The sequence below is a fragment of the Penicillium concentricum genome, assembly GCF_028827145.1.
Source record: "Penicillium concentricum strain IBT 3081 chromosome Unknown utg000002l_segment0_segment0, whole genome shotgun sequence".
NCBI classification, from domain to species: Eukaryota; Fungi; Ascomycota; class Eurotiomycetes; order Eurotiales; family Aspergillaceae; genus Penicillium; species Penicillium concentricum.
This window is the reverse complement of record NW_026622755.1, coordinates 2,950,777-2,968,078: the sequence shown is the minus strand read 5'-3', so window position 1 is coordinate 2,968,078 and position 17,302 is coordinate 2,950,777. Positions and strand designations below refer to the sequence as shown.

The following is a 17,302-nucleotide window of genomic DNA, read 5'->3' as shown; positions in this document are numbered from 1 at the left end:
TAGGTACGTAATTTATCTATAGCTGAATAAATACAGTGTACATTCCATGGGTGAGGTCCAATTCTCTCCCATCGACGGATCTCGTTTCCTCCTTGCCACCGATAACCTCAGCCTGCTTCATATTGACCGGCAGCTTAACAGTAGCAGTCGTTCCAAACGGCACCTGAAGGTCCAGTTTCACCGAGATATCCTCAGTTCGGGTGAACTCAATCGAAATCAATCCATAGGGAGAATCGACAGACCCCTTGACATGAGTGAACTCAGACTCATAAGGAGGATCAATCTCAAAGGTGCGGTATGCCTCTGAAATAGGCTTCAACCCAAGGACAGCAGCATAGAACCATTCGTAAATTGTTCCCAGCATGTCGTGGCACTTACTACGGCATTCATCCTGCCAAAACTCTAGGAGGGTTGTCTCTCCCCGGCGGAGGAACCGCATGTATGATGGGTGCTCCTCCTGTCTCGCCATTTGTAAAACGAGATCCGGACGCTTTGCATCAGCCAACGTGTTGAAGAGGAAGCGCAGTCCGATTTCACCAGCGCGGATCTTGCCATCGGCTACATCGTCCAGGAACGCCGCCTTCACGTCGCTGTGGCGCTCGGCGGGCACCAGACCAAATTGCAACGCCATTGCCTGGGCGATTGCATCGCAGTCTCTTTCTGGGTAGTTGTCGAGGGATGTGTAATAGGCATAGGGGCGCGAGGGGTCATCGGTCACCAACAGGTGCCGATTATAGGTGTCGTAAATGCGAGCAGACCACTGTTTGAACCTCTCTGCATCTTCGAGCTTGCCAAGCTCGCGTGCCATCATTTCAACGCACTGGAGGCACCGGTAGTAAACAGCTGTCTCGATATTTGCTTGGTTGTTGCCGAAGGCGATGCCTCGACCCCAGTCGCCGAGTCCGTGCTCAATCAGTCCCCCCTTGCGCTCTTTGGTCTGCATGTATTCCATATATCGAACTGCAGCGGGATAGACTTTGGGGATGACGTGTGTGGACCCATAATATTGTCGTAGAATATCCGGCAGCAGACAAATTGCACAGCCCCAGGTGATTGTATCATGCAGAGGACCACACATATACCGGATTTCGGGTGCCATCGTTGGCACGAGACCACTAGCCTCCTGGCTGTCCAGGATATCGTCCAAAATTTTGGTATACAAGGACTCCATATCACGAATGTATTGTGTAGCCGGTGCCAGGAGGTGAGTGACCTCAAGCCAGCCAAACTTCTCGATCTGTGGGCAATCCGTGTGGTAGCTGAAGAGGTTGCTGCTGAACGACCAATACAGGGCACTCAGTAACGAGTTGACATCGTCTTTGTCGGTTGTCATAGATCCGAGCTTTCTCGCTGCGGATGAGATGTGACGACCAACCGCAGAATGAATGATTGGCAATCCGTCACCTGCATCCAAAGACACGCCCTCTACCTGGAGGTATCTAGCACTCGTGAAGCTGAAGTCTGGCTCCCATATCTCGGGCTTGCCAGTACCAGCGAGGGTTATTTTGGAAAAGACGCCTGTCTCGAACTCCTTGAACAGAGGATCGGGCATCAAAACGGTCCCATCTTCTGTGACAGTCTCCGAGTATCGAACAATGATCTGAGAGCCCGCCTTGCCTTCGACCGCGATTTTGACCATGATTGATGAATTTTGACCCAGGTCATAGCACACAATCCCCTTCTTGGGGCTATGAATCTTGAGCGGCTCGAAGGTTTCATGCAGCACAACCGGAGGCTGGGTCTGGTAGTAAAGATGACCTCTCGGGCCGGTGAGAGGCTTGACTGGTGCCCATTCGATATCATCAAAACTAGCAGAATCCCAGCCTGAAGGGTAGAGACGTCTATCATGGTCCTCGGAGGCATAAATGTTGGCAAGTGTGGTAGCGCTCTTCCTCACTTTCCAAGAAGCATCGGAGATAAGAACATTGTGCTCGCCATCCTCGTAGAAAAGATGCAATTCACCAAAGAAGCAAAGCTCATTGCCGTACCGGACGTATGTATTATCTTCGTACATTGGCCAGAAGAATCGATCATCACCTCCTTTGTCTCCAGCATAGAACCCGTTGCCAAGATGAACACCCAGTGCATTCCGACCTGCATCAAGACGCTCTGTCACATCGTAGGATGTAAACTGGACACGGCGGTGATAATTGGTCCAACCTGGATCGAGACGATGGTCGGAGGCTGGCTGGCCATTGATCGACATATTGAAATGGCCGAGGCCCGATGCGAACAAGATGGCTCGAGCTGGCTTTCGCGCCAAGTCAAAGGACTTCCTCAGATAAATGGGCTTGTCTCCTCCATTCCCGATCCAAACAGCTTTCCAGCGATTTGCCTCGTCTTCAAACCAAGACTTAAAGATCAAACTGCTGTGAGGCATGTATGTCTGGTTCATACTGTACGGGGGAAGAAGGTTGGACCGCGGATAAGCTGTAAAAAAGTGGTTGATCGAGCTGTGGTGAACATTGTTGGCTCGATCCCAGACTGTGATCCGCCAAAAGTGACTGGAAGTGGAGTGGAAGCCGTTGGAGGGCTTGCAGGTGATGTTTCTTTGTTCGTTGCTCTCAACGCGTTGGGAATCCCAAACCAGTTTGGATTGATCTGAGCCTTCTGCTTCAAAATCTGTCGCATCGGTTGTCACCACAATACGATACGCCACTTGAACGGCATCCTGGTCTTCGCTCTTGATTGCCCAGTAGAAGCGGATCTCATCAGTGTCAATTCCAAGCACTTCATGGAAACCATGAATGCCACAGCGAGAAATTTGCATGGTGTGTTATGCCTTGTGGGAATGAAAGTGAGTGAACTGAATGTCAAAGAAGAATTTAAAAATTTTGAGCACATCGAGAAGGGTAGCCATGTTGCAAATCCTGCCACTGCTAACCGAAACAATTGTAATATCCGAGTTCCCAATAGTGATGCAATACTCGGTCTCATCTATACCGAGCAACCCCGCAAATACTGCTCAACCAGAGGACACAATGCCATGGGGAGAGATGAAAGAAAAGTCACCCGAGCGAACCTCAGAAGCGGAGCCCCATCAATACGGCGGCGACCTACCAATCGGAGGCTGAAAACGCCGCCGGTGTGGGGTAACTTTATAAAGTGGATCCCGAACGTTAGTGCGGCCCGACTCGCTAAAAAAGGCCTCAGCGGGCATTCGGCGCGATCTCGGGCTGCAATTTCGGCAATCACTTCTGCTTATACATCGAGAAATTAGAAGGGTTTGTGTTCTGTGTTCAGTTGGAACGATTCTAGGCGTGGAAATATTCGTCAATCCTGGCGTAAAAGGGATGGATACCTCCCATCTAGAAATTAGAGTGCTGGAGAGGACCGTAAATCAAAACCGGTAACATAACTCTAGATAATGCTCCTACTTCAAACCTAACTCGAGATCAGAGATACAGAAATTTATTAAAAACTTGGCTTTTAGATTTGATGCTCTCGACCTCCAAGCAAAGGTTATATATATTTGACATGTCGCGTCTGTAAATGACATGGTTTCAATGCATCAGCTACATATTTTTGTTACGAAGACACAAAATCAACTTGTCGACAGGAAGTGTTTCCTGTTGCCGAAGTGGTGAGTCCAACGACTCTGATGGCCATTGTGTCGACTGTTCAGACAGTTTTTAGCTGGCTCCAGATATCCGCTTCCAATGCGCCCGAATGTTCCTCTTTGGCCTAGCGGACGAGAGATATTGGAACTACTGACTACATCCTCTGCTCGAGGCTTCACAGCACATGGACAGGAAAACTCTGTGTATGTCTGGCATACAGGGCTATTGGAGTCTGATCATGGTATGATTCTGCCTGCCTCTTTCAGTATCCGTCTGCGGAGATGCGCTCGCCTGGTGCAGATTTCGCTGGTCGTTGTGTGAGACCGGAACCGGCTGAGTATCAGCCACTCCATCGAGTTGGATCGCCGACGCCTATCAAGATTTGCAGAATGCATGATGTAAGAAACCTCTTAGTGTGTTTCGTCACGAGCGTATACTCGCACCGAGCCTCAATTGACACCCGGCTAACAATATTAAGCTAGGCATTGTGAAGAACTGTAATCGGCCGAGTGTGGGTAGTCGTTTTCTTAGCAGCTTTGTATTCGAGATGCGTTTGGGAATAGAACATCATGTGGACGGTGTGTATCTGACCTTTGGTAGTAGCGGCCTCCACTAGGGCCGCTGAAGCGTGTGTGGCCTTCGCAAACACACTTGAAGACCACACCACCGCATATTCATGTTGAACAGTTGGCTATTGGTGATCCAGCCGCTGATGATCCGCCTCGAGAGGAGTGGTCTTGAAACATTCGGCAATGACTGCTGCTTTGAACTCGTACTGATCAAAGAGACTGCCCTAATGCCTCGCCCGGCAGGCCTTAGGTGCATAGTGTTTCGAAATTGTAGAGGAGTGGTAAGGATGAGCTAATATACCATCTGCTTTAGATTATTGCTTTGTCCCCAAAGTTGCTCATCGAGGAAATGGTCATATGTAGCTTCTGTGCATGTAACCACGGTCAATGGTACTGAATGTGGAAATATGGGTAACGCTGGAAATAGAAATCCTTAACCGATAGAGAGGACCTGCAGTTGCAATTGCTACCAGAGAGCGCACTTTCCCGCGGAAGGTGTGGCCATTACCTTGATATGGAAATTCCACGATAAATATGTCATTGTATTCTTGATGTTTCATAAAGAGTTCCTGATTGTTTCAAGATGCGACATGCCTCAAGGGAATCCAGCTATGCATCCTAGATGGTGATAGTGACGACATTCCTGTGTAGTCGGGGCCGGCGCTCAACTTGTGATTCGATACAGGAATTGCCACGGAATGATAGTGATGGCGAATAACAGCCAATATCGTAGAATAGAGTGGCGGTCCTTGACTGAGCTCCTTATCCCACATTTCTCCAGATATTTGCCTCCAACGTACGAGCAGCCTCTTACTCAACCGGTCGACCCATCATGCTGATATCGAGAGACTGCTTAGTTATCTCAAACATACATAGAACGGGTACAGACGGGGCATGGCCACGCTTCCTGTACTTGCTCATCAAACCCCCGAGTCCAGGCGTTTTTCATCTCGCTTGTCGTATAGTTATAGGCTCGTCAAGTGCGCCGGACGAAAGCTGGGCGTGGGGTCTTCGGGGTTTCGCGTGGCTCGGACGTGACCGTGTCTGTCAAAGTCCCCTGGGAAAGTATCGGCTCGTTCCACTGCTGTCATGGTCTTGAATGCCATGTACACGCCTTCATCGGACAGCTTGACTCTCCGCGGTGGTGGGACCCATTCTTGGTTTTCACTGGAGAAACCGTACTGTACCCCGACCGGAGCTGTGGCCATTTGCTGTTCAGTTGGCTTGGTGGGTTAGCAGCTCTAGGTGCTCATCATTCGGGGTCGGATTTGGCCAAGATCCCCCCACTTATTCCCTGTCAGCATTCTATGAAAGGAATGGTTAGAAGCCCGAGTAACTCACTTTCGGTTGAGTTACAATGACAGGGTTGAGAATTTTGAGATGTCACCGTGGAAGCGCGTGGCCTATGGAAAGAAGAGGTTCAAGTTATTGTTTTGAAGAGGAATCATCGAAGGGGTTGTACCTTGAGGGTTGTTGATGGGAAGTGGGCTGGAAGTATTAGAATGGGAAATAAGGAAGCAAGACAAGAAGATTATTAGGAAGGACTTTCTACCCGTGGACGAGATGTTAGCTTTGTTAACGTCTCTCCAAATCTTTTCCTCTGCAGCACGGTCGTATCGTTCTTCCGCCTGTAGGCCCACCGTAGATTGGAAAAGACCCATCATCACCCGTTCATATCGCTAGAGGACGGCCACATCTGACCATGACCCTGGGTGGAACATTCCTGTATTCTGTGTGCAAATGCATCCGCCCTTGGCAACGCCAATACAATGATTGTGTATTGGAAAATCACAACTCATCGAATCAGTACACTTGTCGCCATATACCTCGTCCAAAAGAACGATAATTGACCTCTTCAGCCTGGAAGTCTAGGGGGCTCCGCAGGTGTCCAGCCTCTCTGTGGTAGCCCATAGAGAGCTTACATACCGGAGTGTGGGCCGCAGAGTATAGAGCTGAAGACGGACGGGAAGCTGAGGTAGGAGGAAGAAAGAGAGACCAAGTGAAAATGCCTGTGCAGTTGGGTACAGCAACGAATATCTGCAATGTGCACTCGCGTAGCCCGCAGGGCGCCGTGATGCTTTCTATTGGCAGAAAGACATAGGCAATTGATTGTTCCTCAAGTTGATAAGGAAGATCCATTTTAGAATTGGCTTTCTGGAACACAAAGACTCATGATTTGCTCAATGTCGCTCCCCAGGGCCGTGTTGCATTCTTATTCATCAGATTTTCAGTCCAGCCCTCCGACCACATATGACCTTCATTTGTTTCTCTCCAGATCTGTCGCTGGCGGCAGTGGTCGATTATCTCCTGGGCCCACAGGATGAGAGCCCGCTGGACGAGCTGAAGCATTCTCTGTTCGCATGCACAGAGGATCCAACCATCGGAATATCTATAGTCCACCATGGGGCCGGACAAAAGGATTGCCTCGACCCGTCCTATGATGTCGAATGCTTCCCTCAATAGTGCCTGGTAAGCTCCGGCTCGTCTAGCTGCCCGGCGGCGCAGCCGAGTGAGTTCTTCGAGCTGGCCATCGTTGGGTACCGGGATCGGCCGTTGGTCGGCCACTGTTTATTGTCAGCTTTCTGGTTCAAATGAGGTTACATGAGAGTGCTGTATCTCACTGATATTGGGCAAAGGAAGAAAAAAAGGGTTCAAAGGGGGTTTATGCAATTGTTTCAAATTGCAAAGCACTGAGAGCTAGTCAGCCTTATGTCTCGTGGCAAATATCTGTTGTAGGGGGTGATATTTCTCTTTTTTGGATTATGAGTTCCGGGTTTGAGGACGTTTGACTAACGAAAGTGGAAAAAGAAGAGGAAAGGAGAAGAGGATCAGGGGGAGGGGATCTTAAATATAATCTCATACTAGAGGAAGTGCGTTTTCGCCAGGAAGGCGCGGCAGCCACCTAACCCGAGTTCCTCAGCATCCGTATACTGTTGAAATTTAGGCATTTACCGATGAATTCTCGAGTGAGCAACCTATTGTTGACATCAAAATAGTATTCAGTGGAGGGCTGATTGAACATGATCGGAATGTAAAGTGAAAGCGAAGTGAAACCTGTTGCCTATGAATATAGAGAGCTGAGCGCCATCTCATAAAGGTTCAACGGCATTTTTGGTTTCTAGTCCCTCCGGATATCTGCCTTCAACGCACGAGCAGCCTCTTCGTTGGCCCGTAGGCACATCATGTTGAGAGCTAGAGACTGCATGGTCCTCTCAAACATCCATAGAATGTGTACATGCGGAGCCTCCCCACGGTTGGCGTACTCGCCCATCAAAGCCTCCACTCGCCGCATTATCTCCGTTGCCAGTCGCATAGTGTCCCTGCGGGCGTAGATTCGCCAAGTGCGCCGGACCCAAACCCGGATTAGCACCTCAAGCCGCTCATTACTGGGGGTCGGAATCGGCCGAATGTCCTCCACTTATTCCCTGTCAGCATTTTGTAAAAGGATGGGCTAGAAGGGTATTAAAATCAAATCGTTGAAGGGACTGTACCTTACCAGCTGGTGGTAATATGTGCGTGGGAAGTACGAGAATGGGGAAGAAGACAGAAGGGAGACAAGAAAATTATTAACGAGGATTTTAAATAGCATTTCATACCCGAAAGGTCGCCATAATGAGGAAGCAGCGAGACCACCTTCATAGGGAAAGACCACAGCTGGTGAACCAAACTTTCTCAGCATCCTTGTACTCTGGAAGTTATATTTACTGATGGATTATATACTGAACAAGCCATAATTGATATAAACATGATATTTCGTAGAGCTGGTTGAAGAATGATCATAGTGAAAAGTCAAACCAAAGTCAAAGATGTTGATGGCTATGTATAAAGGCCTCTGAGGGCTATCTGAGTAGGTCAAACTGATCTGTGTTGGGAGCGGGGATTGGCCTATTGTCACTCACTTCCTCCTTCTTAGCCTTTTAGTTAAGACGGAATACCAAGTGGAGAGGGTCTATCTCACTGGTACACGGTTTGGTTATGTTGTGTTGGTTGCTAATCGTTGAGATTATGCTCAATGCCAGTCTGCGAAGTAACTGTGAGTATGTTGGGGAGGGAGTATTAGAAGTTTATCGGAAAGTATTGAAATAATGATCTGCTCTATGTCGATAATAGAAAGTAGGATGTCACGGGGAAGGCGCGACTGTCACTATGGGGAAGGACCCAGATTTGTGAAGCTTAATATTGCTTGAATATATTATGAATCATTGGAAACCAACGTACTTGATATCCCGATCATTTAAAGATGAGTATACGGACAGAGTATATACCGAATATGCAATAACTGATAATGTAGAATAAAATAATACTTGACAGAGGGGTGGGTGAACAACGATGGTATTGAAAAGTAAGATGAAGGTGACATTGGACGATACCCTACCTGAACAGCGAGTGGTCCAATTGCATATATTCAGAATGCAATAATCAGGTTCCAGGGGAAGCAGAGTTGCTTCTTGTAGCAAACCGTTGAAGGTCAATGGGTTCTCTTTGTGGCTCATATAAAGGTAAAGAACCACTTCAAAGCTTCTACAGATGAGAGACAAACAAACAAACATAATACGACTTTGTTGCAATAAATCCAACGGTCCTGACCTCTGATATGTTCGAGGCTGAAGACCCCGATGCCATGGTCCACGCCTGAATGTTTCCTTTGGTACTCTTAACAAATCTCGCGCCAGATTCTTCCCTCCGCGCACCGATGAAGGTGCTCCTCTGCCCAGAGGCACTGTAACTTACCACGTAGCACCATCATAAGTCGTTCCAGACTCAGCAAAATGCCAATCGAAGCGGGGTGGTGGCTGTCTGCATAGGAGCGCATAATTGTTGGCACTGACCGTAGAATGCTGGACGCCTCATCCATGATGGCTCGATGGGCGCGTGCTGGCCTGGTAGATCGCAACCGCAGCTGTGAGAGCTGCTCCAGATGGCTTTGAGTGGGCATTGAGATTGGTCCTCGGTTGGCCACTTCGTCGTCCTTGTTAGCATCATGTTTGAGACTTAGTTGGGCACGAAACACCAATCGCAGAGGGTGGTATTATCTCACTGATGACGCTGTCCACTCTTCTCAGGTCTGCAAAGTAGGCTAATATCCGAGGGGTTGGTGAAAGTTAAACTGTAAAATCACAACTCATCATTAACTTCTCCTGCTGCCGTACATCCTGCTCGTCGTCGAAGGGGTCGTACCTTTGGAGCAGTGAGCGAAGCTTGACGTAAGGACTAAATAAAGCCGAGAAGAGAACAGCATTCGGATAATCTCCAAGAGAACCTAGTGTAGAGCAAGAAACATCCAGTTTTAAATAGGAAGGCCCGACTGTCACCCTGAGGAAAGTAAAAGACTGATGAAGCTAAACTGGTCCTCCAGTACTAGGTATAACTGGGTACCAACCTTCTACATATCTTGACACTTTAATGCTGGGAATGCGAATGCAAGATATACAGACGAGATCAAGTTTCATAGGAAAGTGAGAAGGGAGGCAAGGTCCCAGGGTAATGGGTTTGTCAGAAGGAGACTATGATGAAGTGCATGGTGTAAAGTGAGATTGATTGAATGGGTTGTAAAAGCTAAGTGCTAGACTAAGAAAACTGACAGGGTTCTTGTTTATGTCGCCACAGACAGCTCATCTTGAAATCCATGACCAATGAAGAGAGACTGTCGAATGTTGTAGTGAAGGGTTTAGGGTTGCCGAGAGCTCCACGGTGCGGGAGATGATGATAACCGACTCCACAAATCAGCGGACCTCGCGCCATATCTGACTCTCCTCGTGACGGCGATAGCGATCCTCCGCCTGTAGGCGGTGGATTTGATTCAGCAGAAGGACCATGCGGCGCTCCAGGAGGTGGGTAGATGTCACCCGCCGGTTGTGCGCGTATTGACTTATTCTCTTTCGCAGAGCGCGAATTCGTCTAGTTTGGTTGATACGGAGCCTGTTTAGGCACTCTAGCTGTACATCGCTTGGCGCTGGGATCGGTCTCTCGCTCAACACCTTGGCCTGATTAGCATGGCGTTGGATAGCCAATCGGGAAACATCAACGCAATATGATACGGTGTATCTTACTAGTGAAGTAGGCTTTCGAGATATGCTTTGTGGAAATTGCGTCATGTTGATAGATATCAATGTGGGTAAGGACGGGGTGAGAAGTAAGATAAATTCAGAGGAGGAAGAGAAATTCAAGAGAGATCACGTTAAATGGAAATTCCCACAGGGCTACGAGGGAAGGCGCGTCCATTGCCAAGGGGCCTTGTTTGGGTCAGCCCAGAGAGCTACTACCACAGTTCTATCAATGTACAATGAACGACTCCCATACAGAATTCGATGTTAGTGCAAAATGCGAATGATTGTGGAGGTGTCCGAGCTCTAGGGCGCTGTATTGGGCGATTACACAGCTTAGTGGACCCGACGCCAAATCTGGCGCTCCAGGTGGCGATGATATCTCTCCTCACCCGAGAGGCGGCGAGTCTCAATAAGAAACACGATCATACGGTTCTCCGCGTTAACTACAGTATGTATTGGGGGGGGGGGGGGGGTGTACCGCGTGGTCGCGGTCGTATATACACCTATGATTGTTCCTGCCGCGTGAATGGAGGCTGGGGCCTTATGTCTCATCGCTCGAAGGACGCTGTATACGTAGCTATGTCAAGCGCTCGACCTGCGTATCGCCCGATACCTCAATCAGGGTATTTTCACCCCCTTTAGGCTAGTTAGCGTTATGTTTGATAGGCAGTTGGGAGACATCGAAGTCATAAAGTGTATCCTACTCGTGAGGCAGGTTCCGAAGACATCAGACTTTGGCTTGGTTCCTCAGGCTTTGATGAGTTGATAACATGCCGATCTGTAAGACAGTCAGGCTTCGTTAGCGTCTTTCTTTCTCGTAGACCTTGCACCTCCCCGGAGGGATCATACATTTTCTGCTTTGCAGTGAGCCTAGCGTGATAGCTGAGAAAACGTCGAGAGAGAGCACATTGAATAAAAGTCCATATAGGGAAAGCACGTCACACGCTCACGAGGAAGGTGCGACTGTCACCTTGAGGAAATACCAAGGCTGGTGAAATTTAACCAGCATTTGCATATTATAGGTAACGGCAAACAGCCCTCGTTGTCCTCTAGATACCTAAACAATCACATGGCTACACTGCGCACAAAGTGATCTTGAATAGAGAGCTGCTAAATGATGATCTGAATGAAATTATAAGGGCTCGATGTTTGACAATGTGTAGGAAGTGGGAGGCCCCACGGCAGAAATTGGAAATTTCAATTTAAGGTCTTGTGCGGTCATAGGGAAATGGGAGTGGCCTACGGGAGAAAGACTTAAAGTATCTCCGCGTTCGGTCAAGAGGCTATTCTGAAAGTTCTACTAATAAAATGCGAAGATGGATCCATGAATATAATCCAACTAAGCAACACTCCCTAGCCTACTATATAGAGACTGTCTAGTTCGAAATGTCCGTGCTGGAATCTTTCATTATATTTATATTTGTTTTGCAAATTCATTCTTCCTCCCAACTAATCATAAACTTGACCGATTTCTTCTTCAGATACCTCTTAAAGTCGAATCCAGATTCATTGTTCCGTCGCCCGGTCATGAGGGCCCCTCGGGCCGTAGGGCCATGGTCTCGTTGATGAGGACCTGCAGTCTTCTCATAGCTGTCCACAGGGTCTCAGTAGGTTGTGGCTGGTTGTACGCGGCGCATTGATGGAGAGAGGGTTGAACGGGAAGTATGATTCCAAATGCCTCGTTTCACCGAGTGGTACGGCGACGAGTTGCACTGATACGCAGCTGTGTTGGATGCCTAGTCCTAAGATCCGCTGAAGACTTTGCACTTCTTCCTGGTCAGCTTCATGCTCAAACTGCGATTAGGAGCAGATTATCAAGGGCTGGGGGAGGGGTATCTCACTCGCAGCCGAAGTATTCCATCGAGATGAATCCAACGCACATTATGTTTCGTGTCACCTCTGTGGTTGGCGTGCGGGTGCATCAACATTGTATCTCACTAATGGTGGGTGGAAAGGTAGGCGAGGCATATCCAGAGGTCCAATATGACTCTGGACTAAGACGGGTATAGTAGTATCAATGCCCGCGGACTAGTGGGTAAGGGCCAACCAATTTAGACTCTTAGCAACTTGATACGTTCAGAATAGGACAACTTACTCATAAAGCTGAATCTTTGTATCTCTCCATGTCCTTCATCTTTGTGTTCCCATCAAAACATCTGTCGTTGCGTCCACCGAGAAGAACCCCCAATACACCCTCTTGACATCCTATATGCAACATGAGTCCAGATGGCCCGTTCGCGACGGCGATCAATTAGCTCCTGCCCGCGCAGGTCTAGCATCTGCTGGAGGAGACCCCCACCCGCCGTCCTAGTCGCCACAGGATGTCTGCCAGGGAGGCGGGTGCTTGATGACCACTTGCATGTTGAGCCACGACCATAGCAAGCAACTGAGCGCATAACCCCTCTTGCATCTTGTAGTTTGGATGTGCGACGATATGCGCGACGAGTGCTCCGGTATCTCAGTCTCATAAGGTCTTCCAATTCGGTGTTGTCGGGCGATGGGATCGGCCTATAGGCGGCCGCCTTCTCCTTTTCAGCTTCATGGTTGAGACGTGGCTGAGAACGGAATGTAGAGGGAGGAGGGGCTGTATCTTACTCGCGATGAGAATCTGAGACAAGTTATTCAGTTGGTTTGAAAAGGACTTGAAGGCTTTCTGTGCAACTTAACCCGGTTTTGTTAGCTCCGTGGGTTGTTGTAAACCGTTCTCATCGTCAAATAGGATTTTACCTTCAAGTGGACTGAGGGCTAGGGTGAGACGCCTGAAGTAGTGAGGAAGGAAGGAAGGAGAGGTGATCAAAAGCGAATAGTCTATATAATAATAGGTACGCTAGAAACCGCGCCTCCCCGAGGAAGTTGCGATTATCATCTCCGTAAACCCTGGTCTTTGAGTCCTTCATTTCCACATGTTTCTGGTCGTTTTACTTAAAATTACCCCCTCCCTCCCTCGAAACCATACCTTTCAAATAGCCAGGACCCTGAGTCAACCCCTCTTGAAATCTCCTCGAAGTAGTCTCTAGATCGAACACTCGAGGGCCCAATCAAGAAGCTCCTCAGCGCCTGGCGGGATCATCTCGATTGGTGGTCACTGATTGTAATAGGAGCAATTGGTTGATCGAAATTTGGACCAAGCGTTCCATCCAAAGCGCTTGATGCACAACACGTTCGCGTGAGTTATCCCATGTAGTTCTTCGAATCCGCAGCTGGGTTAGATGCCCCATGCCCAAGTCGCTCCAGGTTGGGATATGCAGGGTCAAGGTCGGCCGCTTTATCCTTGTCAGCCGAATGCTTGAAACAGAGTTGAAAACTAAGCATCGTGGGTAGGAGGTATGACAAGGATGTAGAGACCGGTTATTCAGTTTCTGTGACTATTCTGTTTGTAGGGATAGCATACGAAACACCGGACCTTTTTTAACTTCTTATTTGGCGCAGACAGTGGCCATGAATGTAGAGATTATACATCAACGATTGTTGGTTGCGGATTAGGGCTCAAGGTCAAATGTCTGAATTAGGTGGATCAGGAAGAAGGAAGGAGGAAGAAATTGAAGTAGCTGGGAGGTGTTTTAATAGCAATTACTACGATTCACGGCGCGTTTCCACAAGGAAGGCCGTTTCCACGAGGAAGGCACGATTATCACGGTATGAAACAAAGAGCAAGGCTGCAAACCTCCGAGACCCTGACCCATGTCCTCCTCAATGCCTTGGTGCCTGCAACACTAGGTATAGTTATAGTTACACGATAGAGGTAGTAGGCTATAATTGGCGTCTCAGTGATATCTCATGAAGGCCCATTGTAGAATGACATCAACAAAAACTGGAAGCGAAATGCGATTTGTCGATTTATATACATTGAGTGGCTGTGAAATAAAGAGGCAAAAAGGAGGCTTCCAGAAATACGCGACCATCTATAGGGGAGGCAGTATTCGGTGGCAGGAGCAAGCAATCTACAAGGCGGTCCGTTTTGCTTGGAGTCGACGATGAAATTGCACATAATACTAATAAGCGAGATTAGATATATGGGTAAGAGGATTTTTACTCCCCATCACCCTGTAGGCTTCTATTATATGCGGATTGTCCTGCAGGCGGTGGATTTCGTTCAGCAGAAGTATCATCCGACGCTCTAGGAGGTGGGTAGATACGACGCGTCGGCTGTGGGCGTATTCACTTATCAACCCTGTCAGGGCATGCGTTCGTCCAGTTCGGTGGATAACTTCATTCTGAGAATCCTTCCAATTTGTGCATAGGGTCGATCTTATTGAAAACTTAGTGAATATCCCTAGCCGAGCAGAACGTCCCATGAGCCTCGTTTTTCGTAGCCCCTTATTGCCTGCACAAGCTGACGTAGCAGGTCCTGCTCGATGGCTCCATCGTTTTCCTCCTCGACCCGGATATGATCCAGCTTCCGGAGCAGGAGATCTATTCGATGTTCCATCTGCCGTAGTCCGTCCGTTGAAGGTATGTTGTGGGTTCTTGCGTATTGGGCCACAATTAAACGCACTGAGCGCATGACCGAGCAAGTTTCCACGATGACCTGCAGGTGCCGGCGACCCCATTTATGTCGACGGAGTCTCAGCTCCCTCGGCTCCTGTAGCTGCCTATCAGTAACCCCCAGAATTTGCTGTTGTTCGGCCACTTCGTTCTCGTTATTTTGTGTTGAGACGAGCTTGGTGACAAAGGGCCAAGGGCATGGGGTAAATTTCACTTGAGAATGAAGTGGTCGGTAGTATCTTGCTTTCGTGTGTATTCTCAATTGAACGGTGATGGGTGTGTATGTGGGAATCTATAAAACCAACACATATTCTTAGCTCCTTATTTTGTCGTAGATTTTGGTCATGGTAGTAGTGGTTCTACGTTGATGGTTGTTGGTTAAGATGTCTCAAACTGGCGTGGAAGGAAAAATGAAAGAAGAAAAGAGAAGTAATGGGGAAGAGCTTGAATAGTAATTGCTACGATAGAACGAGCGTTCTCGCGATAAAGGCAAGACTGTCCTCTTCAGAACCAGACACTGACACTGCCCAGGTTAGGGAGCCTGACGAATATCCACATTCTCGCGCCATGATACCTGCAATACTGGCTATGTTGATATAATATATTGATATAATATAGAGACAACAGGTCATAATTGACTTCTAATTGGTAGTTGATAAAGAACCATTAGAGGAAAGTGTTAGGAAAAACTAAGGAGAAAGTGAGATTTGTTGATGACTATATGTAGTTCGGGGACATCCGTTCAACAAAGATTCCAACATCCAATAGAGTGTTCATCATATCACATTACTATCAAATTACGTTATATCAGGAACACACCTAAGGACTAATTAATTAAACTTCGATTGTACATAGCATACTGATCTCAGACTCCTTCCAATGAAATTAAGGATACATGATTAGTTACCATTGTGAATAGCCCTAGAATTCCACGGCTCATTATGGTACCATCAAGCCTTCAAATCACCGACACTCCCTGTTGGCCTATTTATTTCACCTGCTAGATTGGAGGTCAAGGCATAATTGATACGAAAATGAGATTTTGTAGAGGGAGGCTAAAGCGTAAACTCGACGAAAAGTGAGAACAAAGCGAAATCTTCTCACTTCTAGAGGCGTTTATATATAGAACATACTGATTCGATCACTAATTTCATATTTCAATGCTTAGAATTTAATTGATAGCCCATTCGTGGGGGCCCATAAGGCCCCCATGATAGTCCATTAAGGGCGTCTTGTAGTCGCTATATACTATAAAAATTTAGAATGTATAACTCTCTATAATGTATAACTTATCTAAATATCGTGTTTTCTCGCGTTCTCAAACGTGATATATAAGCTTAACTAATAGATTATACCGAATCGATTAGAATAATAAAATCTTACCTCAGGATAAAGGCTAGAAACAGGGTCTAAACATAGTAATTAAAAAAGTCACTTTTGTCAGAATTTTTATATTGTTTGGTGCTTATTAGGACCTAATGACCGGGCCCATTAGTGGGTTGGGGCGGGTTGGGCTTTGGGCTTTGTGGGGTTTGCCGACGTCTAATTATAGGGATATAGGAATACCACAATTATTTACATAGGTTAGTTACATAGTAGGAAAAGCGACCGGAGACATAGTACCCAGAGTAGCGAGCTAAAAGTTTGCTGGTAGTAGAACAAGTGTGTGCCGCTGGTCATTATTCCCATTATTACTCCGAGTGTCGTCTTCCAACCTTGCAACCTTGGCTGCGGGAAGGTTCCGATATCTGATTAGTAATCCGCTATAACTATCTTGGAAGCATGTATGTAACTAACCATAGTATCTAACAAAGTACGTTAAACTATTGTCGGATATAAAGTGCGCGGATATCCGTAGATCAGATGGCCTTTTCACCTCTCCTAACATACTCCGTCTCAAATTGACCCGCCCCATCAAAGCGGAACGATACTTCTACCACCACACCACGAAGGCACATACGAGCAACATGGTATCTACTCCAAGATACACACCACGTGCGGTTCTCGATGCGTTTTACGAAGCAGAACGAGCATACATGTCTGCTGACCCTGAAGCCCGTGATTTTTCCGGCATCGCCGCCACGCTCGCACCTGATATGCGTCTGGAGCAGACACCCGCCCTTCCGTACGCCGGCGTCTACATCGGACCCAAAGGAATGCAGGACTGGAGCACTCGTATGGGGGACTACTTTGATATCGTGGATGTGCAGAACCCTGAGATCTTTGAACGCCCTGGATCGGACCGTGTTGTGGTGTTATCGAATGTTCACTTGAGAGTGCGATCGACCGGGCATGAGATGGATTTTCCGTTCTGTCAGGCCATCACTGTGGACCTGGAAATGGGGGTTATACTGGAAATCAGGCCGTTTTACTGGGATGTGGCTGCAGTGAATGCGGCGCTAGGGTGTTAGTATAGAATAAGGATTCGCAGGCTCTATGACCAATGTAATCGTCACAGTACTTTGGACAACAGGATTGAATTCATGGGGTGATGTTTGAGAATGGCCTAAGATTACAAATATGTACTCCGTAAAAAGGGGGGGCCGATAGTGACCACTTTTATCGCCAAAAATGGCCGTCTTTCCACTCGTACCAACCCTCGGGCAGACTGCCACTCGTTGACTTCTACATCCAGTACTTG

General features: G+C 47.7%; 8 protein-coding genes across 8 annotated transcripts; 1 reads left to right on the top strand and 7 right to left on the bottom strand.

Moving 5' to 3' along the window:
• Positions 1–16: 16 nt before the first annotated feature.
• N7517_004721 (uncharacterized protein) lies at positions 17–2,770 on the bottom strand (the record flags this gene model as incomplete). The annotated part of the gene is made up of 1 exon (XM_056722451.1): positions 17–2,770. The coding sequence occupies one exon, from the start codon at positions 2,768–2,770 to the stop codon at positions 17–19; it is 2,754 nt and encodes a 917-aa protein (XP_056578701.1).
• A 2,324-nt stretch (positions 2,771–5,094) lies between these two features.
• N7517_004720 (uncharacterized protein) lies at positions 5,095–5,337 on the bottom strand (the record flags this gene model as incomplete). Its single annotated transcript, XM_056722450.1, has 1 exon — positions 5,095–5,337. One exon carries the CDS (start codon positions 5,335–5,337, stop codon positions 5,095–5,097), a length of 243 nt encoding a protein of 80 aa, XP_056578700.1.
• Positions 5,338–7,247: 1,910 nt separating this feature from the next.
• N7517_004719 (uncharacterized protein) lies at positions 7,248–7,768 on the bottom strand (the record flags this gene model as incomplete). The annotated part of the gene is made up of 2 exons (XM_056722449.1): positions 7,248–7,546; positions 7,726–7,768. The coding sequence occupies 2 exons, from the start codon at positions 7,766–7,768 to the stop codon at positions 7,248–7,250; spliced, it is 342 nt and encodes a 113-aa protein (XP_056578699.1).
• Positions 7,769–8,783: 1,015 nt separating this feature from the next.
• N7517_004718 (uncharacterized protein) lies at positions 8,784–9,065 on the bottom strand (the record flags this gene model as incomplete). The annotated part of the gene is made up of 1 exon (XM_056722448.1): positions 8,784–9,065. The coding sequence occupies one exon, from the start codon at positions 9,063–9,065 to the stop codon at positions 8,784–8,786; it is 282 nt and encodes a 93-aa protein (XP_056578698.1).
• A 787-nt stretch (positions 9,066–9,852) lies between these two features.
• N7517_004717 (uncharacterized protein) lies at positions 9,853–10,224 on the bottom strand (the record flags this gene model as incomplete). The annotated part of the gene is made up of 2 exons (XM_056722447.1): positions 9,853–10,113; positions 10,180–10,224. The coding sequence occupies 2 exons, from the start codon at positions 10,222–10,224 to the stop codon at positions 9,853–9,855; spliced, it is 306 nt and encodes a 101-aa protein (XP_056578697.1).
• A 2,099-nt stretch (positions 10,225–12,323) lies between these two features.
• N7517_004716 (uncharacterized protein) lies at positions 12,324–12,885 on the bottom strand (the record flags this gene model as incomplete). Its single annotated transcript, XM_056722446.1, has 2 exons — positions 12,324–12,731; positions 12,877–12,885. 2 exons carry the CDS (start codon positions 12,883–12,885, stop codon positions 12,324–12,326), a joined length of 417 nt encoding a protein of 138 aa, XP_056578696.1.
• A 1,564-nt stretch (positions 12,886–14,449) lies between these two features.
• Positions 14,450–14,680, bottom strand: N7517_004715 (uncharacterized protein; the record flags this gene model as incomplete). The annotated part of the gene is made up of 1 exon (XM_056722445.1): positions 14,450–14,680. One exon carries the CDS (start codon positions 14,678–14,680, stop codon positions 14,450–14,452), a length of 231 nt encoding a protein of 76 aa, XP_056578695.1.
• A 1,948-nt stretch (positions 14,681–16,628) lies between these two features.
• Positions 16,629–17,072, top strand: N7517_004714 (nuclear transport factor 2 family protein; the record flags this gene model as incomplete). The annotated part of the gene is made up of 1 exon (XM_056722444.1): positions 16,629–17,072. One exon carries the CDS (start codon positions 16,629–16,631, stop codon positions 17,070–17,072), a length of 444 nt encoding a protein of 147 aa, XP_056578694.1.
• Positions 17,073–17,302: the final 230 nt, after the last annotated feature.